The sequence below is a fragment of the Hyalella azteca genome, unplaced genomic scaffold (assembly GCF_000764305.2).
Source record: "Hyalella azteca isolate HAZT.00-mixed unplaced genomic scaffold, Hazt_2.0.2 contig11680, whole genome shotgun sequence".
NCBI lineage: Eukaryota > Metazoa > Arthropoda > Malacostraca > Amphipoda > Hyalellidae > Hyalella > Hyalella azteca.
Window position 1 is genome coordinate 269649 of NW_025941668.1, and position 25854 is coordinate 295502.

At 40.0% G+C, this 25854-nt stretch overlaps 1 protein-coding gene across 2 annotated transcripts in view; it reads left to right on the top strand.

Annotated features, from left to right (window-relative positions):
• LOC108679465 (mRNA (2'-O-methyladenosine-N(6)-)-methyltransferase) overlaps positions 1 to 19713 on the top strand; it is a 21263-nt gene extending 1550 nt beyond the window's left edge. The window contains exons 2-15 of one of the 2 annotated variants that reach the window (XM_047882946.1): positions 6447 to 6995; positions 7642 to 8034; positions 8465 to 8718; positions 8929 to 9083; positions 10009 to 10179; positions 10519 to 10703; positions 11335 to 11476; positions 11957 to 12129; positions 12762 to 12875; positions 13586 to 13743; positions 14547 to 14741; positions 15387 to 15461; positions 15805 to 15930; positions 16731 to 19713. In XM_047882946.1, the coding sequence (XP_047738902.1) occupies positions 6447 to 6995; positions 7642 to 8034; positions 8465 to 8718; positions 8929 to 9083; positions 10009 to 10179; positions 10519 to 10703; positions 11335 to 11476; positions 11957 to 12129; positions 12762 to 12875; positions 13586 to 13743; positions 14547 to 14741; positions 15387 to 15461; positions 15805 to 15930; positions 16731 to 17610 (3570 nt within the window). In that variant the 3' untranslated portion in view covers positions 17611 to 19713. The remainder of the gene's footprint in view (positions 1 to 6446; positions 6996 to 7641; positions 8035 to 8464; positions 8719 to 8928; positions 9084 to 10008; positions 10180 to 10518; positions 10704 to 11334; positions 11477 to 11956; positions 12130 to 12761; positions 12876 to 13585; positions 13744 to 14546; positions 14742 to 15386; positions 15462 to 15804; positions 15931 to 16730) is intronic. The other variant, XM_018168082.2, reaches the window with a different exon arrangement.
• Positions 19714 to 25854: the final 6141 nt, after the last annotated feature.

Genomic DNA, 25854 nt, shown 5'->3' on the forward strand with positions numbered 1-25854 from the left:
GTGGAAGGTGGTCCAACGCGGTGGTAGCTGGTAGGAACCGTAGGGTTGGTTTTTCGATACGTTTTCATATATGGACATGAGAATATATTACCTATACAGAATTCCATACTGATGTCGGCAATACGTATCAGTTAAATTTGAAGCGATGACGCAATACGACTCACCACGTGTCAAATATTGCCACACAAAGTAACGGAATATAGGGATTTAGTAGGTTTCCATTCTAAAGGCTTTTTAATAAATATGGCAACATTTTGTGCCGTTTCATCGTTGCTGACGCGTAGTGAAGTGTTTTGAGAGTCATGTGAAGGCAACAGAACTTACGTAACGCATACGTTTTTTTATAGTTTTTAATTTCTCGATGCGTCCTTAATGTGTCGGAATATAACGCGTTTACCCTATATGAGGTATGTAGAAAATTTTAGATAGGGTAAACGCGGTTCGCGGTACATTCCATTCCGACATCGTGGGTAATTCCGTCACCTCTCTAGTTTTTCCTTTATATTAAGCTTTGTTTTAGTTCCATGCGTTTGTTGATGGTTGAAAAGGTAACATCATACATTTGCGCGTCAAGCTACTGCCAAAACACTAGGTCTTGGCCATCTAGCGGGAAAATATTGAGATCCAAAGAGAGATGATGCACGCTACCCAGTGAGATCATCGAAAAATGTGTCAAATTTGACAGTTGACCTTGCTCTACCAAATAGTGAATAACTGTATGTATAGGAAGAATATTATGGTTTGAGACTTTTAAATACGTCTGTGAATATATTAGGAATCCTTTAAGTATACTTGTATTCGCTGATTTCAAGTGGTAAATAAATTAATAGATGATTAAGTTGAGAAATGGATTTAGACACATGAAAACTAATTCCATCACAACTTGAATTGGACACACACAGATCGTTCCAAGCAGTGTACAAAAATTAAAATTTGCTTAATTAAAAGCGTAATTAAGTAGTGTTCACTGTTCAATATTCATTAGTGTTCTAATTCAAAGCCATGTTGTATTCCAATACAGCTCACACAGCGAACGGAATTTGAACACGTGGATGACGGCATTATGTATCAGTAGAATTTGAAGCGTGGACGGAATACGCCTCACCACGTGCCGAATATAGCCACACACAGTGACGGAATATAGGGATTTGGTAGGTTTGCATTCTAAAGGCTTTTAAATAAATATGGCAACATTTTGTGACGTTTCGTTGTTGCTGACGTGTAGTGAGGTGTTTTGAGAGTCACATAAAGCAAACAGAACTTGAGTAACGCATACGGTTATTTTTTTTATAGTTTTTCATTTCTCGATGTGTTCTTAAAATGACGTAATATACCGCGTTTACCCTACATTTTATTTTTCTTTATTTGTGGTATACCGTATAGGCTTTTCTTAGTTTGAAGGCAGAAAATACATAAAAGTACATGAATATCAGAATATCAATGTAAATTGTAATAGTACAATTTATATTCAAATTAGATACAGAAATTTGATTAAGAATTGATCATTCAAATTTCAAAATTTACAGTAGCTTCATAGTTCATTGCTAATTTCCCATCTTTTATTCCTGTTTGAAAAAACGAATCTTCTAGTTTGCGCATTTAGAAACAAGCATGGACTGCAACAGGAGCTTTCCCTGCCATTTCTGAAACCGTGAGATTTCTGCCAGATGGATTACCTTCTTTCTAATTGTTAACAAAAGTGCACGATTGGGTCCCGAGATTCCAAATGTATTTAAAAATTGTCACATTGGAGCCGCGAGATTTCAGAAACAAGTAGGAAAATTCCAATCCGGTAAATTAGAAATGACTCAAATGAGCAACCATATACAGTTTGGCCCTTTTGGGGAACTGAGTTGAATTGATATATGGTAATGGTAATTTTATGTTGAAATTATCAATAAACTATTTGGTATTGATCATATTTTTAATTTCTATATTTTTTATCAAATATGAATATATGAATAGCCCAAGTTAAGAATAAAATATAAAACATGAACGGCTTATTGTGCATTCAAATTGAAATTGGCTGTTCTGTCATTCCGAACTTCAATAATTGCATAATGACGATGTTTTTAATTTTTTTGCACACTTTTGCACCCCACAAAAATTTCCAAAAATCGAGGGTTAAAAACATTCACTCTTCCAAGCATTTTTTTTTTAATTATGTTAAAAATTATGCTATTTTCTTGTTTTACATTGAAAAAAAGTTGGGCAAGGGTGACAAAAACAGGTGAAATTTACTGCAATCGTGGCACTTCTGTCTCATTCATGGGTGGCTTCCTCCTGATTTTCCTTAATGATGCTCATACCTAACATAGGTTTTAGCAAGATAAAAAAAATTGTAATTAAAAAATATGGATTTATATTAAACAAGCTGTTGGATGAAAATTTTCTTAAATCTTTTATTTTCAAAGTCAGATATTTTACTTGTATATAAAATCTTATGGTTCAATAGGACAATAGCTCATGGGTCAAATTTCACTTCCCTAACAGACACACTAAATTTTTGTACTTGTGCAGTAATGTGCTTGGGCAGATGAGTAGCGATTCAAATAATTCTCTGGAAATTTGCTTTATTCCTTTCACTGAACTAAAAAATTACCATTTCAAGGCCCATGTTACTAGTGTTCAACAACCTTTTCAAAACAAGCAAGTTGCCAATTATCTATGAATCATTCATTTTATACAGTTGTTTCTTGAATAATGTGTAATACAGCAATCCCTTGATTAACGCGGTTAATAAATCCCCGAGTTTTACCGTGTTAAGCAAAACCGCGCTAATCAAACTTAAGAATATATGGGAATAATTATAATGAATCCTCAAAAATAGCAAAGGAAAGGAAAATTATGTAGTTTGATATAAGTGAGCAGTAGATATGGCAGCAATCTTGACCGTTGAAGGCTAACGAGTAACTAGCCCTTTACGCACTGAATTATGTTTCAAAAGTGAAAAAAACTGAATTACTTTTCAGATCACGTGCAGTCTTTGTGTTGTACTGGCAGTAGCGGCGCGCCTACTCCATCGAACGTCGTTCGAACGAGTTCACAACATGTGACGCTACCGTCACACTCGCGGTTAGACTCCAAACATGTAATTACTCTCGGTAGAAGCTTTTATTTTCTGTGTGACGAATTCGTCGCACCAGGGCTTAAAGGGCTAGAGCACCGGCATGGCGCACTTACCGGCAAACATTGCCGAACTCGATCATTCGAGTTATGAACGAGACAAGGCGCGGTTAAACCGACTCTTCAGCACGAGTGCCTATGGAACGGGACCTTATTTAAAGAATTATTGACTGAAATTCATAAAGTAACAACAGTTGGCGAATTTTTCCAAAAGTCGTAACAAAAGTAACAACATAAGATCTAATAAGCAAAAAGTAACACTTTTGTTACGAACGTAACACCTCTGGCTAGAGGCGGGAAAATGATGCGTTGTGAAAAAAAAGTCGCGCTAATCAAAACTGGCACCGCGTAGATTAAGGGTAGGTCGCAAATTTTTTTTCCGTGTTAATCAAAACCGCGGTATTCAAAACCGCGGTATTCAAAACCGTGCTAATCAAGGGATTGCTGTACAACCTAATATTTGTTTCTCAAGCATGAATGGCACAGGTGGCACTCCCAGTACAGTAAAATGGGGTAACTTAGACCACTTTTTTTATAAATGATGCCATTTTTTTACTAGCTAAATTAAACTTGAATTGAAACATGCAAAATACAGGTCTATACTCTAGCTTCACTCACCATAAATTGCTGGCTCCTGCCTCTCATAGTCTTTATGCAATTTCAAAAAAAGTGATGGTCTTTGTTACCCCAGCTCTTGGGGTATCTTAGACCAGGTGGTAAAATCAATTATATTTTTTGGTAAAATAACTCCAGGTTTTGGTGCATTGTAGTAGAACTCTTCTAGTTACATATGCAAATGACAAACTCGAGGAAAGTGTCATTAGTTTGCAAATGGGGGGCGCCACCCCATAATGGGGGAAATGTGACTACCTAATGGCAGCCCTGACAAATTGGAGGGGGTAATCTGACAGGCTTTAAATAATAGCTTTTTTTCGTGGGTCACATTTTTAATTTTTCAACCTATTAGATATGCAAGCTTTTTAAATCTTTCTATTGTGTTATGTAGCCTCAGCATTAGGCCTTTAATGCCCCTTGACAAAATTTTTCTATGTGAAATAGTTTTTGAGTTTTGGGGGTTTTTGTTAAAAAAATGAAAAGTGGTCTAAGTTACCCCACCGGTCTAAGTTACCCCATTTTATGGTACAATAGTTTGCTGGCTGCTTCATGCATTCAGCATTTTGGAATTCAGCTGATGCAATTTCAATTGTTAGTTTTGGTTTCCTGCTAGCAGCTTGCTATGCACATTAGGCATTTAGGCATTCAGCTAATTTGGCAATTTTGAACTCCCCACTCCAAGCTTAATGCAGTTTCTGGTACTGTGGTCCCTCAGAGGTGGTTACAGGAATACAAGTTTGTCTGCCATTGTGTTTTTTTCCTTTTAAGAATAGCAAGGATTTATTGTCAACTGAACCGTAGGTTTTTTACCAAAGCCAATCCAAAACTAGTGTAAAAACATCAGTTGTGGCTTGGAAAGTAGATATGTTCATCATACATTGAATCAGAAACCTGGCTGAGTGTTGATTTATTATTGCTACCCCATTTGAAATTAAAAATAATACAAGTGGAGAAAAAATCATCTGTTTGTTGCAACAGGAAGTGAAAACTCAATCTAATATCTGAGACTGATGTTTTAAGGCCAAATAAAATGCCTCTCAGGAGTTCTGAAAGTTGCTCTTATTTCTTAAGCTAAGAGGAAAGTAAAAGATGTTATAATCTTTTATAGTCTGGCCTGTAAAATGGCAAAAAACTTGGTATGGCTTGTTAGAAATGGTTAATTTTAATGCTCAATTGAGAGGATTTGGTTTACATTTATTTAACCTGTAATTTATGTGTATTATGTTAATAGATATTTGTTTCCTGAAGTTAGACCATAGATTGATTTTTTTAATTCCAATGAGAATTTTAATTTCCATTTTATTCTTCAAATCCAGTCAGATGTGGAAGGCTCACACAGTGCAATTTATTGAATATTCTTGTCTAGATATTCAATTTTGCATCTTAAAATTCACTTGGCACTTAATCCAGGCCTGTCATTACAGCAATCCCTTGATTAACGCGGTTAATAAATCCCCGAGTTTTACCGTGTTAAGCAAAACCGCGCTAATCAAACTTAAGAATATATGGGAATAATTATAATGAATCCTCAAAAATAGCAAAGGAAAGGAAAATTATGTAGTTTGATAAAAGTGAGCAGTAGATATGGCAGCGATCTTGACCAGTAGAAGGCTAACGAGTAACTAGCCCTTTACGCACTGAATTATGTTTCGAAAGTGAAAAAACAATCTGAATTACTTTTCAGATCAAGCGCAGTCTTTGTGTTAAACTGGTAGTAGCGACGCGCCTACTCCATCGAACGTCGTTCGAACGAGTTCACAACATGTGACGCTACCGTCACACTCGCGGCTAGACTCCAAACATGTAATTACTCTCGGTAGAAGCTTTTATTTTCTGTGTGACAAATTCGTCACACCAGGGCTTAAAGGGCTAGAGCACCGGCATGGCGCACTTACCGGCGAACGTTGCCAAACTCGATCATTCGAGTTATGAACGAGACAAGGCGCAGTTAAACCGACTCTGTAGTCAGCACCAGTGCCTACGGAACGGGACCTTATTTAAAGAATTATTGGCTGAAATTCATAAAGTAACAACATTTGGCGAATTTTTCCAAAAGTCATAACAAAAGTAACAACATAAGATCTAATAAGCAAAAAGTAACACTTTTGTTACGAACGTAACACCTCTGGATAGAGGTGGGAAAATGATGCGTTGTGAAAAAAAAGTCGCGCTAAGCAAAACTGGCACCGCGTAGATTAAGGGTAGGTCGCAAATTTTTTTTCCGCATTAATCAAAACCGTGCTAATCAAGGGATTGCTGTACTTGACACACTTTGATCCAAACCTCTCACTGTCAACATTCATATTGATTTTTGACATCAAGTTATCCATGAATCACATGGGGAAATAAATGTCAATTCTATGCAGTCTGGAATTTTGGGATAGTGTATAAAACTTGTCATTTTTGGGTGGATGCATGTCCAGACTGTAATTGGTTGTGTTGTCATCCACGCCATGCTGTGATTGGTTGGTGAGATTGGGATGTCATCCTCTCCAGACAGTGATTGGTTGGTGAGATTGTGATATCATCCTCTCCAGTCTGTGATTGGTTGTGGGGTTGTGATGTCATCCTCTCCAGACTGTTATTGGTTGTATCTAATATATTATGTGTTCTGGTTAATTTAACATCACTCTAGAATTGCATTTGGATGCTAGGTATTGTTGCTTACCATTTGTTCTTCTGTATGTACAGACTAATTATTTCAGATGGCATCACCATGGGATGCACTGATAGCATCATCCAACCCCATACCATCAGTGGGGAGTTCCTCTTCTCATGCTGCATCAGCCAGCAACAGTACTCTACTGAACATTGGAGGGAGCGGTGGCAGCTCACCCATGACCCATGCAAGCAGTGCTGTTGTTGACCCAGGACTGTCCCAGCAGCATGGTGGAGTTGTGGACCCAAATATGACCCAGCTCAGTAACTCATCAACGAGCCGGGGCAATGGAGGGCTCATGCCTCCCCCTTCATACCTGACAGCCTCTCCTGTCACTCTTTGCCCTGTGACAGCTGCCACCACACCACCCTCTGAACATGGCTCTGGCAGCACGCAGCTCACAACCTTATATCCTCCATCTCACTATTCAGGAGCAGGTCCTGTAGCTGCTACAAGTGCGGCACAGGATGCTGTGCAGCTCACCACCCTACACTCCGCTAATTTCATGGCTGGCACAAATGCAGCTACTGCAGGGGCCGGCCAGCAGCAGCTGCAGCCTGGCCCTACCAACTTGAAGCTCAACACATACATCTCGGTGAGTCCTTGACATTATCATTGTCTTGAGTAGTTAATTACCCTTTTGTGACTGGCGGGACTTCTTGGTCCCTAACCACTAGGTACAAATAGCATTGACAACAGTAAATATATCTGTGAAAAAAGGGTTAAGCTAGTGTTTAGCATGCAAGGGCCTTCAAGTATGAGGCTCACACACCCCTGCTTGTGAGGCCTTTTGAATCAGTGAGTGAGCAACTTTTTTCTAATGTTGATTACACGAGATGCTTGTGCCTTTTTTAGTCATTTTATATCCTGACCAGCTGTTCAGCTGGTATGCTACACATCTTATATCATTCAGTGATAGTTACTTGGATATGACCAGCATGATTTCACATTGCTTTAGTGAAAATTTATGTGAATGAATACATAATTCTTCTGCTTTATTCCGGCCTCCATTACAAAACATCTATATTAATTTAATAATACCTCTCTCCCTCCACCATTAAGATTATGTTTTCATAGTACATTTTTTATCATGTTGCTTCTAAGATGCTGCTTAACCTAAATTATCATAGTTGACAATTTGCATACTTCTTAAATGAATTTTATTTATCATCAATAATGTGATAAATCTTCAACAAATCAGTCACATCCTTGATGTTTTTGACACCAAACCATCATTCCAGGCTGGTGCCAGCAGCAGCGGCCTCCACAGTCCAGCACCACAAACGCCCACTGCAGTACCACCATCGCTACTATCCCCCCAGGCAAACATGTCCCCTGAAACTGACCTGCCTCCTGAAATGCTCTCCGCTGGCTGGAGGAAATTCTGGAGCAAGCGTGAACACAGATTTTATTTCTGGAACAAAACAACGGGGGAAAGTTTGTGGGACATGCCACCTCCTCTCGCCTCGGCTCCTGGCGCTGCTGCCGGAACTTCGGGAGCTCCTGTACTTCATCCTCAGCAGCCTGGGGCTTCTGGTCATCCCCATCATGCACAGTCAATGCAGCAACAGGCGCCCCACACTCCCCATCACGTGGGCCAGTACCCACATCCTCACAATAACAATTCAGCCTCAGTGCGTGTACTCATTGACACTTTCTTTATTATTTATTTTGTATGGTACAGTAATTTATTTTTAATGTGTATTGCATGAACTTCCATCAATTCAGGAAATGACATCACAATATTGATCAGCCTATAATTTTAAGATTAAGGGCAGATTTTTGGTCTTTCATGCACACTGTCAATTTATTTAAACATTTAGTCAATAAATATATGAAATCTTAATTAAAATTCGTTGAGTTTCCTTGCAAGTTTTCCTGCATGTTTGGTGCTCAGTAAAGAATTTAGGCTCCTTTATAAATGTCAAAGCTTTCCTTTTTTAGCCTTCTTTTAGCCTTGGTACATATTTTTTTGAGGCAGCCCTTGAAAATTAATGAGCAATGTCACAATAATATTGAAAACTCACGTTACATTTAACTAACGTCTATGCATATTTTTTCCAGACATCAGGGAACAATACCTCCTCTAATTGTAGTCCTGCAAATAATCCTTATGAGGGAGTAGCAAGCGAGTCTGCAGTGAGCAGTAATGGCACCTCAGCAACACCATCAACACCACCTGGTGGTGGTGGCCACCACATGCCCCCTCACCAGTACCCTCCCCACCACCCCAACACCCCGCCCTCAGGGGGCGCCACTAAGAGACGGGCGTCAGAAGACGCGCAAGGAGCCACGCCCGCCAAGAAATTCATACTCGCGTATGTCCAGAGTTTTTTGTTGTTAAAAATTTCCATGTTTATAATTGCGTGTGATAATGCATTAGTAAACGATATCAAAATTAAAAGGATTAAATCTATGCCAAATAAATTTCTAGGCATCAAATATTGTGACATGGCTAAGAAAGTGAGTGGTATGGTAATTTTGACAATATATATTTTTGTGAGCGTAACATAATGCATCCCTCGTAGGGGGCCATGGGACCTGGAGCCGAGTACCAACGTGATCATGTTTGAGCGGCCGCCCATCACACTGCCCCAGCCCCACCCCAGCGTCGAGGTGCTGCGGGGCTCTCTGGTACACAAGCTGCGCATGTGCTACCAGGAGATGTGCTTTGCCAGAGAAGGTCTGACTTTAACACGCCTCAAACTGATGCAAACTTGTTATTTTTGCTGCAAACTATGTATTTTTTATTTATTTTGGAATACCATGGCTCAAATTGCTGCAAACATGTTATTTTTTGTAATATTATGGTTTCCATAATGTCTGCTCTACCATTATTGTTCTGAATTATGAAAAAAAATTTTGGTTGGATATAATTTTCATGGTTTTCACAAGTACCGTAAACTGGGGTAACTTAGACTCCCGGGGTAACTTAGACCACTTTTTGTTTTTTTAACAAAAACCCCCAAAACTCAAAAACTATTTGACATAGAAAAATTCTGTCAATGGGCATTAAAGGCCTAATACTGAGGCTACGTAACACAATAGAAAGATTTAAAAAGTTTGCATATCTAATAGGTTAAAAAATGTGACCCACGAAAAAGAGCTATTATTTAAAGCCTGTTGGAGTACCCCCTCCATTTTTTTATTTTTTGGCAAAATAACTCCAGGTTTTGATGCATTGTAGTACAACTCTTCTAGTTACATATGCAACAAACAAATTTTAGGAAAGTCTCATAGTTTGCAAATGGGGGAGAGTGAAGCTAGAGTATAGACCTGTATTTTGCATGTTTCAATTTAAGTTTAACTTATCTAGTAAAAAAATGGCATCATTTAAAAAAAAAGTGGTCTAAGTTACCCCAGTTAACGGTAATCATTGAAATATTTTGATGACTACTTCCATATGTCCATGTCAGGCTGCAAAGTATGGAGCAGCAGTCAGCTTTGTTGTGACGAGACTTCAATATTTTATCCTCACTTTAGTGCATTGATTATGATCACTCACTGCTTATATCACCTATTTTTCATGTCACTCACTGCTCTTGTCTCTGATAAAAGATAATGTAATGAATGCCATGAATGTGATACAAAAAGCCGTGACTCTGCAGGAATTGACGCCCCGCGGGACTCATTCAACCGGTGGATCATGGAGCGCAAGGTGGTGGACCAGGGCTGCGATCCTTTCCTGCCCAGCCAGTGTTTCCCTGAGGTGTCACTCTCCATGTACAAGGGCATCATGAATGACATCCCCATCAAACTCAACAGACCCAAGTTCACAGGTGCCTACAACTTACCGCTAATATCTCCTATTGTTTAATATAATAGTTCCCATTGTTTAAATACTTTTTGCTTACATTAACGCTAGTTCAAAGGCACAAGTACATCTTGAGCAATTCAAAAATGTTAGAAACGGATCCAGGATCTGAACAGTTTCACTCTTTTCTCACTTTTTCCAATTTTTTTTTCAATCTTGATTGAACTTTGTTCCAAAATAAAACATAAAATTTTTTATTTATCAAGTTATTGATTTTTTATTTCTAATCTATTTATGGCAATTTTCAAATCAAATTTCCTTTTCAAATTTTGTTCAAGAAATAATTTTCTAATTCCTTGTCCAGGTGAAGCCAGAAAACAATTGTCCAAGTACGCGGAGGCCGCCAAGCGCATGATAGAGACGAGCCGGACGGCGTCACAGGAGAGCCGCAAGATCGTCAAGTGGAACGTCGAGGACACGTTCCAGTGGCTCCGCCGTACTGTTGGTGCCACCTTTGATGACTACATGGAGCGTCTGGCCCACCTTAAGGTAACTTAAGTCCTGCCTTCTATTGAATCTGATCAAGTGCGTTTCAGTGCATTTTCTCATTTATGGAAAAATGCACTATTGTGCTCGCCATGTCCGTCCGTCCGTCTGTCCGTATGTGACTTCACGTTTTCGTTGACAAGAAAATGAGCTCTCTGTCACTCACTGCAGTGAGTACTGAGTTCCAATTCTTTTAAAGTGGTATAGCAGTTGGCTATTTGCTGCAATTAACTACCCCATGTTATATTTAATGCTTGAATAACCATCCCAAATCTAAAGTATCACTGCTCTGCTCGCTTATTTGGTATTTTGCTGTAAGCCAGTTTCTCATGAAGCTTTATTTACAAATTTTGTTGACTGATTCATTGCAGTCAAATTTTGTCCAATGCACCTCTCTATATGATGAATAGTAATGTTCTGGAGTAAAAATTAGTCTCGCGCAGTAGCGTCATGTTATTTTATGTGGCTCATGACATCTCGAATAAACTGTGTTTCGAGTCGGCATATTTTTTAAGAAATCAATTGATACCGGTATGCCGTCTCGATTTTTAAATTAGGTCATTAGCTTTATTCCTACATTTAGTTCTTGTTGCCGCAATAATAGTAAAGTTGTTGTGCACTTTGCCTTCCTTAGCGGCAGTGCCAGCCTCATCTCATGGAGGCGTCGAAGCAGAATGTGGAGGGCATCTGTACAAAAATTTATAATCTATCCGTCGAGTACGCCAAGAAAATCAGGGAGAAGCACCTGCAAATCCTGGAGGAAAACAACATCAGAGGTCAGGCAGCATTACTGATGAATTTGCATTATCAGATGATCAATAAGTATATATATATGGTACCATGGTATACTATTTGGTAATAAGTATATATATGGTGCTATAGCTTGTTACAGAATAGGCAATTTGTGTGCATAAATGAATAGTATCTAGGATAGGGTAGTATTGTGGCTTTTTTATATATGACCAATATTGGCGATGCACCAAATTTTTTTTCGAGAATTTATTAAAATGAACGAGTGTGTATTATTAAGGTTCTTAGCGATCATTCTTGAAATATTTTTTATGTATTAATAGTGTTGGTCATGATAAATTTGGCTCAACAGTTTGGCATATAGACATTTTACTTTAAAAAAAACGACATCAAATTACGCTGTACATCTCATGAATTTACAGGTTAGGTGACTGAATTTTTGTGTATGTTGCTTGTTAAGATCTTGAGTCTGCTGCTATGTTTGTAACTTTTGTTGACATTGGCAGAAGTTGGTGTGCCGGCGGTGAATGGACTACGTAAGGTTTGGTGCTACCCGGTGCAGTTCACAACCCCCAGTCCACGGCCGCCCAACATCGAGTTCCTGCAAGACAAAGACACGACCTGCCTGCGCTTCAATGGCGAAGCCCTCAGAATCAACACCATGTACTTCCAGAAGCTGGTCAGTCCATCCTTGCTACGAGGATTTAACTACTTCCCTTGTTTCATTTTGTGCTCATCAGGCACATGATTTGGTTGATGAAGTGATGTGTCTGATGGAGTGCCAGCTGCAATGTGTCTGATGGAGTGTTAGCTTTTGGCTGTTGGAGTGCCAACATTGTTGTGTTTGATGGAGTGTTAACTTCGTTGTGTCTGACACAATGCCATCTCTGTGCTGCTCCTTGATAGATATTTGTGGTGCGATGCCCTCATGTACCAGAATTGTGTTCTGCTTCGTTAGAATAACTTTTTCATATTACTGTCAAGCATCTTTGGTATATAATTCACAATTTATTTTCGCCAGTCATAGATGATGCAACGATAGATATTTAACAATTTAGTGATGAAGTTCATGTTCTTTATACCCTACAAAAATTGGCGGCAATTTATCCCTGGACTTTCATTACAATATTAACTCTTCAATTGCTCCTTCTTATATACATTCCGGGTTTATTTATTTTTCATTGTCAGTGTTTTTGTTTAGTTTTAGCTAATTTCCGTCAATAGTTAATCAGTACTTGATTGTCTTTTCTTTAATGGGCTTGCAGCCAATATTTACTTGGTTTATTTTAATTAAATAAAGTATTTTTGCAGGAACATCTTTACCGCTACAACTGCTTTGACGACCGAAAGTTTGAGTTATTTATCCCGAGAGTTTGGTGTCTCCTCAAACGATACCAAACATTCCTGGGCACCAATCCTCAGGAGGTGAGATATCCTGAGCACCTCTACAACTTTTAAGCAATACAGTAAATTGGAGATTGAATGTTAGGATCTTCATGAATGTTTTTTTTTTTTTGGGGGGGGGGGGGATTGCCAGGCGCTATATATGAAGCACAGGATTGAAGTCAAAAATCTCTTGTCCTAAATATGATATTAGCAAATTTAATTTTATAATGTTGTTTTCTTATTACTATACAAGTGTCTTCAACATTAGTTTTCATTATACCACTAAACATCACATGACACGACGTTTATTTTTTTACGAAGTTGAAAAAATTGAATGTATGTACATCAAATTATATTGGCGTGACTAGCGGTTAATATCATTAGGATTGGAGCGACACTTTGGGGGGTTTGAAAACTACACCTAATTGTGACAAGTGTGGTCGAAGTCGGCAAAATGGCCGTACGCGCCACGGTTTGTGCAGTGATAGCAGCAACTAAACGAATATGAGACTTGAAAAGCTCAGTTCATTTCTCAGTGTCGTTGGTGGGCGGCGCTTGGTAGCTGTCAGACGTGGTGCTTGCAGCATGGCTTTGGGTTGGTGTCCCTAGGCACTTGTTAATTGGGTGATCTAAAGGTCTTACGGGTAGTTGAGAATTGGCTATGAGCCTAATCATAGCTGGCACCACTAGGTAATGTTTGATATGATTAAGTTAGTTGATCGATACAAGAAATTTTTTTTTGTGCTCAGGGTCATGGAACGCAAGCAGGGCTTCCTGTGACGGTGATGGAGTGCCTCAATAAGCATTTCGGCGTGACCTTCGAGTGCTTCGCGTCGCCTCTTAACTGCTACTTCAGGCAGTACTGCTCGGCATTCCCCGACACCGACTCCTACTTCGGTTCTAGAGGGTCAGTTACCCCGCTGTCTATTGCTGATCTCTGTGCTTCAGGGTCTACACAGCCAATGTCTGGGGCAACAAGGGTTTCTCAGTTGATAGCTGTGGTCTGTGTCGGTAGCTGTGGTCTGTGTTGGCAGCTGTGGTCTGTGTTGGCAGCTGTGGTCTGTGTTGAAAGCTGTGGTCTGTGTCGGTAGGTGTGGTCTGTGTCGGTAGGTGTGGTCTGTGTTGGCAGCAGTGGTCTGTGTTGGCAGCTGTGGTCTGTGTTGGCAGCTGTGGTTTGTGTTGGCAGCTGTGGTCTGTGTTGGCAGCTGTTGTCCTGATCAACAGCTTTGGAATGGTGATTTATGTTGTTTGATATGACAGTTAATTGATCGCTTCATCGTCAACTATCGTCACCCGTTTGAACGTCACCCCCCTACGATTCAATTTATTTTGTCTAGCGTAAATATCTTTGATTAATTCCTTGCCTCCCTATCTTTGCCTCCTATGCTCTATTTTTGTTGCTTCATCTGATCTAACGTTAAACAAAAAAAAAAAAATGCTCAAATAAATGAATTATAAACAGCTGGACTTCTGTCCCTCCATGTAATATTGTCCCCATGACCACAGACCCGTGCTGGACTTCTGTCCCTCCATGTAATATTGTCCCCGTGACCACAGACCCATATTGGACTTCTGTCCCTCCATGTAATATTGTCCCCGTAACCACAGACCCATATTGGACTTCTGTCCCTCCATGTAATATTGTCCCCGTGACCACAGACCCATATTGGACTTCTGTCCCTCCATGTAATATTGTCCCCGTGACCACAGACCCATATTGGACTTCAAACCCGTGTGCGGGTCGTTCGAGGCAAACCCGCCCCTGTGCGAGGAGCTCATGGAGGCGACGGTGAGGCACATGGAGAAGCTCCTCAGTGAGAGCCACGAGCCGCTCTCCTTCATCGTCTTCATGCCGGAGCTGCGCGAGCCTGCGCCTTCTGCCCTCCTTCATCTCGAAGCCTCCAAGTTGGTTGTAGACTTTATACTTATCCTGGGGCCATACTTTCAAAACTCGCTAAGTGAACTTAAATACTTACGCTCAGTTTTCTTGTCTATCATTGGTGGATTTTGCTTGAAAGGCCGTCAATGATGAACTTAGATCTCTCACCTTTTTTGAAAGTATAGGCCCAGGTACTTGGGCTACAGCTCTTCTTGTAGCACGTTGAGTAATTCGAGCGCCAGCAGCATCTGAGTTGTCTTTCCTGGTGTATGTGCACCAGTTAGTGTTAATTGAAAGTCTTCGCCTATCAGCTACCCTCCTCCATAGCTCTCTTGTAGGCCTCTGGTATTGTTTGCTGATGTTGAACCCTGAACTGTAAAATCTCATCCATTCTTGTTTGAACATTCCGGTTCATCCCTCTAATTAGTCTTAGATATCTGCCATCAATGGGATTACTGTAAATACAGAGATGTTGCAGCCCTGATGTCATTTAGTCGTATGAAACTTATGGTTTATTTTGAATCAAATATCAAAGGAAGTGCTGTGTCCTCGACTTTTTTGTTCGTTGAAGTGTTTAAGTACAAAGTTTACTAAGTACATCAGAGCTACAAACTGAAGTTCTAATTTGTCTCGTGTTAGCCGCTTAACTCACTGCTTGTGTTGCTGTGCAGGTTCAACAGGAAGCAGATTGTGTTGCTGCCTGCTGAGCACGAGTACAGGCACGGCTTCCAGTACATGATGACCAAGTGAGTCAAATTTGAAACATGATCATCTGCAAATCAATAGGGAGTAGTTTTACTAGAGTTTCTCTCCTCACAAAATTCATTGTGAGTTGTTATCCTCATGTTGAAGTTTCACGTTCAAAAGTTGTCATCTAATGCACACACTGAACGCGCGGCATTTGTTCCCCCAAGTTCAACTCTGTTTTCATATGTACCTCCCTCTAATTTGTCTCAACGGTGACAATGTTTAGACTTCTGCAAATTTCTTGATGTCTATGCACTCACTTTTGAGTAGTCGTGCATGCAAGTTCATGCCTGCATCACGATGTCGAGGACGCCATAGCAATGACCGCAATTCATGCCCCTGGTCCAGGTCGGAGGTGGTGCTGAAGAGTACCCACGGCACCGTCGCCGTCTGGCTCCAGAACGACGCCGGCAACTCGCGCTGGGCGCCCACGCAGGACCGCATCGATGCGCTTCTCGAGGCATACCGGTGCGCCATACTTGATTATTGTTATTTTATTGTAAGCTGCAATGTGGTTAATTGGAAACTTTTTGCAGCTTATGTTCTAAAGGACAAGTCTCTTACATATAAATTCAAAAGACATAGGGTTGTGTAGGTTATGCTTTTTAAAAGTTTTCTGTTAAACAGTTCTGATTGAGGCTTAGAATCTTCAATATCACATGGGTTGTCTATTTTGAAGCGATGTCATCATGCAGTTTGTTGATCAATACGAGGTTATTTAGAAGTTGTTGGATGGCGTTCTGGAGCTATCAGCTTACGGGGCGTAAGTCAACTTATTCAACTGGGCAAATAGAAATAATTATTCTACCCTTAAAGGCTTAATAACAAATAAACGCAAGCATAATGAAAGGCAAATGCACACGAAGTCTAATCATGAGAATTATTGTCATTGCTTTCACTTAGTTATGTAGGGATTGAATTTGTAGTGTACAGATTTAGATGTTGCTTCTCTTAGTGCTTAAGACATTGATGGTTGAGTGTACACCAGTGCATTTAATAGATAAACGTATCCTGCTCCTAAAAGGTAGCTCCTGTCAAAGTTAATACCAAAGCCCAATTTCAGATAAAATATCACAATAGAACACTCGCTTATTCATAAACGAGTTATTAGTTAAGCATAAAGTACCTCAGGTTTGACTATTGTCCTAAGAATAGCACACGACTTCAGACATTATAACTTGCAGTATTTTCACATTCGGAACTTATCTCAGAGTAACTGTACTGTATGGGACTTTACTGTATGTAACTTTACTGAATCGTGTTCACAGACCTGGTCGTGAGCGTGACAGGGACCGTCAGGAGATGTTGTCACCCCCACGGCGAGACAGCGCTCCCGCCGACCCCTCGACCCTACCAGCTTCCACAGCCTCGTCGTCACCCTACGCCTCGCAATCACCATACGCCTCTGCGTCTTCTGTTCTCTCCCAGCCTTTCTCCACCTCGACGGCTATCACGCAACCTTACGCCTCTGCTGGCCCAACTCCAGTGTCTCTTCCACCTACACATCCTGTAGCGTCCCCCGCAGCTCCTGTGGCGGTTTCTTCGTCGGGATATGCAGCCACAAGCGCGGCCACAAACAACTCTGCCAGCCCGTCAACCGCTGAGGAAAATATGGATGCCTCTTCCGGGCCGCCTGCTGCCTTCTATGGAAGTTCTATAACTACTGCTGTGGAACAACCTACTAATAATAATAATAATAACAACAACAATAATACCAACATTCCTAATTCCAATGGCGCGACAAACAGCGAACCTGCTGATGTTAGTTCACCAGTTGTTGCGTCTGCGTCAGATCCGTGCCCTGTGAACTACTCTGACAATGCTGTGTCTTTGCCGGCAGACGTTATCACCACGCACGCTAATCACGTAATTACGCACGTTGAAGGCAACCATAACGTCGATAACAGCACTGTTTCTTCAGCCCTGGACGCAAGTCATCATAACAATAATGACGCTGGTAGCAACAACGTTGGAGCTCTTGACGACACCAACACAGCAATTGCGGTGACGGGCAGTACCACCGCTGCTGGTGGTGTCATTAATGATGGTGTCGTTTCAAGTTATAGTGATGAGAGCAGAACTGAAGGGCCTTCTTCTGACAGTGAAAGAACAGTGACTGTGCCCACGTCCACTAGCATGCCACAGTAACGTTTATTTACTCTCACAGCAACGCCCGTTGTTCGTGTGCCAGGTCTCTTGTATAAAACTAAGCACACACACACAAGGCAGTCCGCATGACAGTTCGGAGCACTAATAATATTTCGAGTCGTTCTTTGTCAAATTAACCTAGAGTAGTTCTTAGTCGAACAAAACATGGCATTTGGACCCTCATGTTCTTCACAATTAACCTGTTCTTGTTGATTTTTGTTAATTTGATGATTTTATGGTCTATTGTAGTTGCTTGTTGGCAACTTTTTGTAGTTGCCAGGAAGTTTGCCACGTGTAAAGACGTGAAAAATAGTATTTGGTGTGCAATGTTGATGACTCGTGCGCTTCGTGTACCTGGCTCTACTTAGTGAGCTTTGTTTACCTGGCTCTACTTAGTGAGCCTCGTGTTCCTGGCTCTACTTAGTGAGCTTCGTGTACCTGGCTCTACTTAGTGGGCTTCGTGTACCTGGCTCTACTTAGTGAGCTTCGTGTACCTGGCTCTACTTAGTGAGCTTCGTGTACCTGGCTCTACTTAGTGAGCTTCGTGTACTTGGCTCTACTTAGTGTTCAAAGCCGCGTAAATTAACCTAAGTAATACGAGGGAAGGGATGTGTGTACTGCGAAGTACGCTCTCTAGTCTCTCTTATAATATCTGACTTCTGGAATTGAAAAAATTGTGCTTTGTTAAACCATGCGTAGTTTTCTTGGGGAAAATCCTTTAGAAATTTCTCAAAGTTGTCAGTTGACATCTAGACATCTATTTGCTTCCCATAATCCTGGAATAGAAGTGTAGCTGCTGCACGGCTGATTTTTGTGTCAAAGATTGTAGAAGCTTGCCGTATAAGCTGAATTGAGCCTGAGAGATGGAAGGATATTATTATTGTGTTGATGAAGGAAGTAAAGTAGGTGTACCGCACACACTGATGATATTGTTACCATGTTGTTCACATGATGACATGTACAAAGAATATAAGATATCTTAAGTTATTACGGTCCATCATTCGTATGTACATAAGCTCCTCAGTTCATCAAACATTAGTGAGGTCATATCTTTCTTGTTCAATGTTGACCACAGTGATGACAGAACCTCATTTGATGTTGCAATGTGAATGTTTTATGTCTGATTGTGCCTCGTATGCCATCGCATTCTGCTTCGCTGCTGTAAGGTTCTCTTCATTCGTGGAGAATATAATGAATGTTTTGATAGTATGTTATCTCATATTTTTCAAACGCGATGCCCGTTTTATTAGATTTGACCAGCTATGTTCCAGATAAATGAATTACTCTATTTTTAGAGTGTATTAAATTTATGGTAATTCGATTTAATGAGTCTTTTATTTTTAACAATTCTCATCCGTAATCCGATGCCTGCAATCTATTTCCAGAAATTGTGCCTCTTGTAATCTGCGATAAGATATCTGCCGTTCATAGCCTTGAAAACTTCCTGTAGAATATTTATTATGAAATTCTGTTTTATCTGTAAAACGCAAATGAAAATTTATATTTGTTGTCTTATAATTTTGCTTGAAATCTGTTCCTCGAATAACAGTTTATGCCTATGTACGTCGGGCTTCTTTTTACGCAAGGAAAAGTTCCCTGTATTTCACAATTGTTGGTTACTAATGCTTGTTAAATTTATCTCTAATTTCCTTGCGTTATACGGTACTCCTAATCTATGGTATGACCTGCTGTAGTTTCATATCGAGCTGCCAAGAGGAATTCCGGTAGAGCTCTTCTTGCTTATTTTCCATCAGATTCTTTTATGTTACGTGTCATGACGAATGACAAATGTTTGACGCAAGAAAACCTGCTTGAAAGCACTTATAATTTTTGACGCCACGCTACAAAAAGTTTGTGTGTAAGCCGTTAGTCTGTCCTGCCTTGGCGCTCCTGACACGGTCATCTAGTTCCTCTCCTTCTGTTTTAGTGCCTGGCTGAAGTTTGTCCTGGGATGACGCGTTAATTTTTTTTCTATTGTTACTCAAATTTTTGCGAGGAATTCTTCTTTGTGTGACCGATTGTGTTCTGAAATACGAATTTGGATATTAATATTTGAAGGAAAATTAGGCATGTTTGTTCTTGAATTTGCATGATGTTTCTGGTGCATGCATGCACTCTAATATCGATGTCTTGTTTTCCAAGGTTAAAAATTTACGTTGGACTGACAAATGAATTTCTATCGAATTATTTATACGAGAAGTGTCGTGTATTTGATATTAAATTTGTGCATTGTTTTTTTTTTTTTGAAGCTCGGCAAGAATCTTGCCATAAATTCAGTCGTCCAGAGACGGCAAGTTAGATTGGATAGCAACTTGGCACCGCCAAACCGTTTATCTTATTTCCTTTGAAGCCGCTTCTTTCCTCAACTTGTTACTAGACGAGGTCGAGGTAGCTTGCAAAGCTTCTTCCGAGCGATTACTTATTGAGATGCTTTAAGATTTCATTCTATGTTACATGGTTGCTGGTATGTCCAATTATTCACGTGATGTGTCGTGCGAATGAGCAGCAATGACTTATGTATACGCATCGAAATAGAGCTTAAGCTCATCATCACCAACGCGCTCTACGCTCTGTTGTTCTAACTTAACCTAAAGAGATCTGCTCTTAACTGTTGCCTTCTTTTGAAGCGCCAAAAAAGTATTATTTTTGTTGTTGTATTATGATTTTATTTTATAAAATCTAACCCTACAAACCGAAGCTGTGTACAAATTGTATTTAATATCATGCAAAAGAACTGAGGATGGCTGACACTTGGCTGTTTGCTGGTGAAGATAAGCCATCAAAAGCGTTTACGCTCTAGCCAGCATTGAAGAGGCTTCGTGACTGTAAGTCTGCCGTCGTTGGATGAGTGCGTGACAATTGTTCTGTAATATTCCATGAATGCCCTACATACGTCATAACGTTCACAACACTGACCCTGTGAGTACAAAGTTTGAACAGAAAAGCATAACACGAGCCCGTTTGCATATAAAGGATCTAAGAGAGAGCTGCGCGTGTTGGTTGTGTGTGTGGAAGCTCAGAGCAAGTTCACCCTGGAGACCTTCAAGAGACAACTGGACGTGTTCCTAGGCACAATCCCAGATCGACCTCCCCTACAACACTACCAGCGGCGAGAAGCAAGCAACAGCGTCGTGCATCAGGTGGCCCAATGAGGGCGGATGAGAGTCTATCCATCGTGGCTTGCTGCTACATCCTAAACAAATGCTAAGGTTTGGACGGTAAAATAGGCCAGTGAAACGAGCATAGCGAAGCGTGAGACACATACGTCTGACGCTGAATGAGGAGGTAGAGAAGAGTAAATTTGACGGTGTATGAAGCAGTGAGACAGATTCGTTTGACGGTGAATATAGCAGTGAGACAGATTCGTTTGACGGTGAATATAGCAGTGAGACACGCATGTTGAACAGCGTACAATGCACAAGAGTGACAAGACACATTCGACGATGCGTATGTAGTTGCCGTAATAGACACCTTCGCTTAGTTTCATTCCAGCGATCCTTCACTACATTACTTGCGTAATTTCTCTCGCTTATGCATTCGTGGAGTGCCCGTCGATACTTTACGGGCAGATCGTTTTGTGGAACAGTAAACGCGTTGCTCGGCCTTAGGAGTCGCGACTAAGCAGCGTGACGGACGAGGAAGCACACGTTCACTCTTCGACGTCATGTCGTCAACTGACTCGTCAGCCAAGAAATAAGCAAGATTTTCTCTACACTGCACCTGACATTGAAGCTTCTTCGCGAAAAGTTGCACACGAGTGCAATAAAATCACCATCAATATATTATTCCCTCCGAATGAACACACGTTTTCTCTAACTTCTATAATCTTGTGGGTGCCTGCCACTTACGCCCGAGAGCGCCATCGAAAAAATATTGTAGTTTTGAAGCGTCGCCGTCGAGCTGTGCCATATGTTTATCTCGCTACCCGCTCCCGTGTAGGCTATGAATTTCCTATCGTAGTCTCTACGGCGATTGGTGTTTCAATGCCTTGTACTAATTTGTAACACTCTGTCGGCGATTTGGCTTAGGTCGTTAATGCATGGTTTTATAGAGCCAGCGAATCTGCAGATATTATCGCTAATTCGATTGCAACCTAACCGTTCGTGAAGCCGATACTTCGCCTGAGAGGAGCTCGTCACTCAGCGAGCTGTAGTGGACAACTCCATGGCATTGAGATGCTCTTTGGTTCGGAAGAATCCGTCTGCTAAAAAAAATAAATTCTAATAACATGAGCACTAAGTAGGCTGATCATTGCGCGGAAAATACGCCAAATCGCACATTTTTCCTGAACTTTGTCCGTGCACGGAATCCTGAATGCGTAAGCCACTGAATGGGTTTTGGGTAAAAGCAAAGGACAGTTAGCAACCTCCACTGCTCGGATATGCGACATGACTGACTCGAGCTCTCAGGCACGATTGTAGTTCGTAATTCGCCCATATTCTACTTGCCTCTTATCGTGCGAGTCTGTATAATGACGTACGTTCCACGTTGTACATGGAGTGATATTAGTTATTGTACATACAGTGTTTAGATGTGCATTGAGCAGTGTACAGTACTGTAGGTGTAAGCTCTGTGTACGTGTCTGTATAGCTGTTGTGTAGTTTTATAAGTAATAGAGCTCCTCAGTAAATGCACTCTCGCCGCGCGAGGCGCAGGTCCCTCTTCGATTTTCATTTACCCTCAAAAATTATGTTTTTAAGTAAATAGAGATTCCGCGAATATCTTCGGAGTGCTCAGCAATTGTGGGATGGATCGCTGGAGTGCCGGAAATTTTTGAAAGAAACCAAACGGAAAAAACTCTCTAATTAATCGTTCGAAAAGTTAGCAATTCCGAGCCTAATCCCTGGTGCCTACTGAAATTTCCAGCGACAGATTGGCAGATTATTGGAAGATGTTACGATGCTAGATGGAGTACGAAAACTGGTAAAGTGAATGATTGAGAAATTATATACCGGTTGATATTCTAGTTCCAGCATATATTCAGATGAATCCTCTATTCTCGAAACCATGATAAACTCCAGTAGAGTTAAAAGCAGTTTGGAAGATTCCCCAAAAATTCGCAATGGAATGAAATAATTCGAGACAGTATCGGGTTTATATTTTATTAATGGCGAGTTTCTAAACATGTATGGAACATTTTCATAATATAGTGAGATGAAAATTGGTTATAGTTATGGAGAAAGTTATGGACAATATAAAGCACGTGCAATATAACAGAGGAGCATGTCTGATTAAGATAGCGTGCTCACCGAATCATCGGATGAACTGAGCATCGGAGGTAAATATAAACAAAACAAATTGGCGAAACGAAGAGCGAAATCGAGGCTGAGTGCGGTCGCGAGTCTAAAAACGTTCTGACTACTGAATTAACTTGGTTCTAGACTATACCTATCATTGCATTAGGGGATGAAATGAGTTATCACCGTGAAGCCTCAACACTGGCCCTCTATCGCACATCGTGAAGCCTCAACACTGGCCCTCTATGACACTGAGGACAAATTTAACTGAAATTAACATGAACAACACAAACGTATAAGTTTAGTAACCATGTCGGCCAGATACTGCACCTGCTCCCAACGCCTTTTATGATAAGAGTCGTGGTAACAGAACATTCAATCCTGGTGGTAAGGAGTCAGTGGGGCTGAGCAAGAAGTGGTTGGGATAGTATTGGCTGCAACTTTTCAAACTTCAAATATTGTGTTAATTTATTCTTCAGAGCAAGTATCTGGTGCAATTGCATGTGAAGCAGTTACCCAAATAAAGCGATACATTGGCGTTCGACTGGGCGCTCACCCAATCATCTAAGGACATATGGAAAATTTTAATGATACAAATGGCGTAAGCAAGAACGAATTTCAAGGCTGCGTGCAGTCGGGAGTTTATATAAGTGTTCTGCCTACTGGATGAACTTAATTCTTGATGATAACTACTATAATATAATCAAGGGATTTGAAACTAATGAGGGACAAATTAGAAGCTTCTATAGGGTATAAAGCTTATAATAATTTAAATATCTTGGAAAAGTTCTGAATAATAATTCGCGATTAAATTTAAATATATTTGAAACATTATAACAACGATAATCTTTCTTCCCTGCATCAGCCTAAGGTAGAAAGAATATCAACGATCGAAACTGTACATAATACTAATGCTCGAAAGTTTATAAGTACGTTTGTTTCCATAAATGTTCATACGTTTCAGGCTTGGTATCCAAAAACGCATGTGCATTTAGTCGCGGCGTATGTATCCATTTGAAGTTTTATTATATGAACCTAAAGTGTTTCTGTGTTTGTACTCGCAACACAGGGTTATATTACACAAAAAATATCTAATTAAAGTCCTTATGAGATAAAATGAAATTTATTAGTCCCCATCGAAAACAGCAAGTGTGATGCAGTGAAAGAAATTAGTGCAGGAGAATTTGGCCAAAGTAACGATGTACTTTTCACACTATGTAGGTCATCCTGACCCACTTGTGCTGGGTAAAAGGGCGTATCACTGCTACGTGCAGAGAGTGTGCTACTGCTTGGACAATATGACCCATACATTTTAATGAGCTTGCTAGTGAGCACGTGCCTCGACTTAGTTCAGAATTTGATCATTTATTGACGATTTTATGATTATTTATTGATGATTTAATTATGATTTATTGATGACTTAATTATGATTTATTGATGATTTATTAATAATTTGATGATCATCTATTGATGATTTGATGGCGATCTATTGATGATTTGATGATGAATTATCGAAAGCGAATTATTTTTCCGTGGCAACGCTCCTCTGTGTTTATTTCCGAAATAATCTCGTAATTTTGACAATTTTCCAAGTACTCTAAAACCTGAAACTACATTTCTTGTATAAGTGGAGGGCGGCGAGTTAAGTGCAGTGGCAACTCAAGCGCAGGTGACAGAACAAATGCTTGCTGGAGGTCACGTGAATATTTTAAGCAAAAGCTTAAATGGAATGTCGTTGCCATGACAATAAAATATTTTAGATATTATAGTAGTAAAAATGTATATTAAGGCGTTTAAAATGTAAATGTTATGATAAATTTCGTGTTATATATTTAAAAGCCGAGTGCGCCTCCCAGTTACCTACAGTATAGAATTCTTTGTTTTATTCATTTAGGTTTCAATCAATATTCGCACGAAATTATATCTATAATCATATACCAATGATGGATATAGATGTTAATAGTTTATTTTACGCTACTATTTCATTAAAACATCTTTGATCAGAAAATAGCGTCTAATTGATTATGGAGTCTTCAAATAGAAATATGTTGATAATGTTGTAATTGATTTCGAATTATTTAAACGTTTTCATTAAAGTTTTAAATTGTATGTTGAAAGACCGTAGATTTATCTTTTAAAATAACTTTGTAGCAAATAAGTTTCCAGTCACTCGTCACAGCATCAAACACGCCACACTGCGCTACAGACAATATAATATAAATTTCAATTAAATGTTGCAGTATCTTATGATCTTTAAAAAACATTTAGAAATAAATAATTTCAGAGCTATCATTTCATTCATAATGTCTCTTATTTTTAATGTATAAACATTGACGGCGAGTTAAGTTTTATATTCTATAGCTAGCATTATGATAGACGCACTGTATTCAAAATAAAACCTACATAAAAAGTATCCTTTTTAATACTATTTCAAAACCCATTGCCAGTTTCTATTGGATTGAAAACTCGCGCAGACAAAAATGATTCCTTTGATTCCAGAACTTTTTTTCAGTCGGAAAATTTCTAATCAGGTACCGTACTGCAGTTCTAAAAGCATTTGCGCTTTGCCGACGGTAGGCACAAAAACTTGAAGTATTTTCAATAAGAGCCTAATACGCATCGGCCTAAGCCCTGGAACAGTCAACGTGGACTTTGGGCTCAGCAGACTATTCCAGCACAGTGATTGGCCCAATTCTAACCAATGGGAGGGCAATCTTTTGTGGCTGAGTATGGGACTGTGCAAACTCGGAAAAGCCAAAATCACATGGGTATGCTACCGGATCGACACTTCAGCGAACTCAAGCGCGAACTCAAGCGCGATCTCAAGAGGCAAACCTAACTTCACCTTCAACTTACCCAGTCATAAATCCATAAATACCGAACGGATTTCTTTCAAATTTGAAATATAAGTAGATAATATTAGTAATTTGTGGACAGATTTATTTCAGAATTTTACATCAACTACTTTTCTATTAACACGGAAAACATGACTTCATTTTCAACTTAC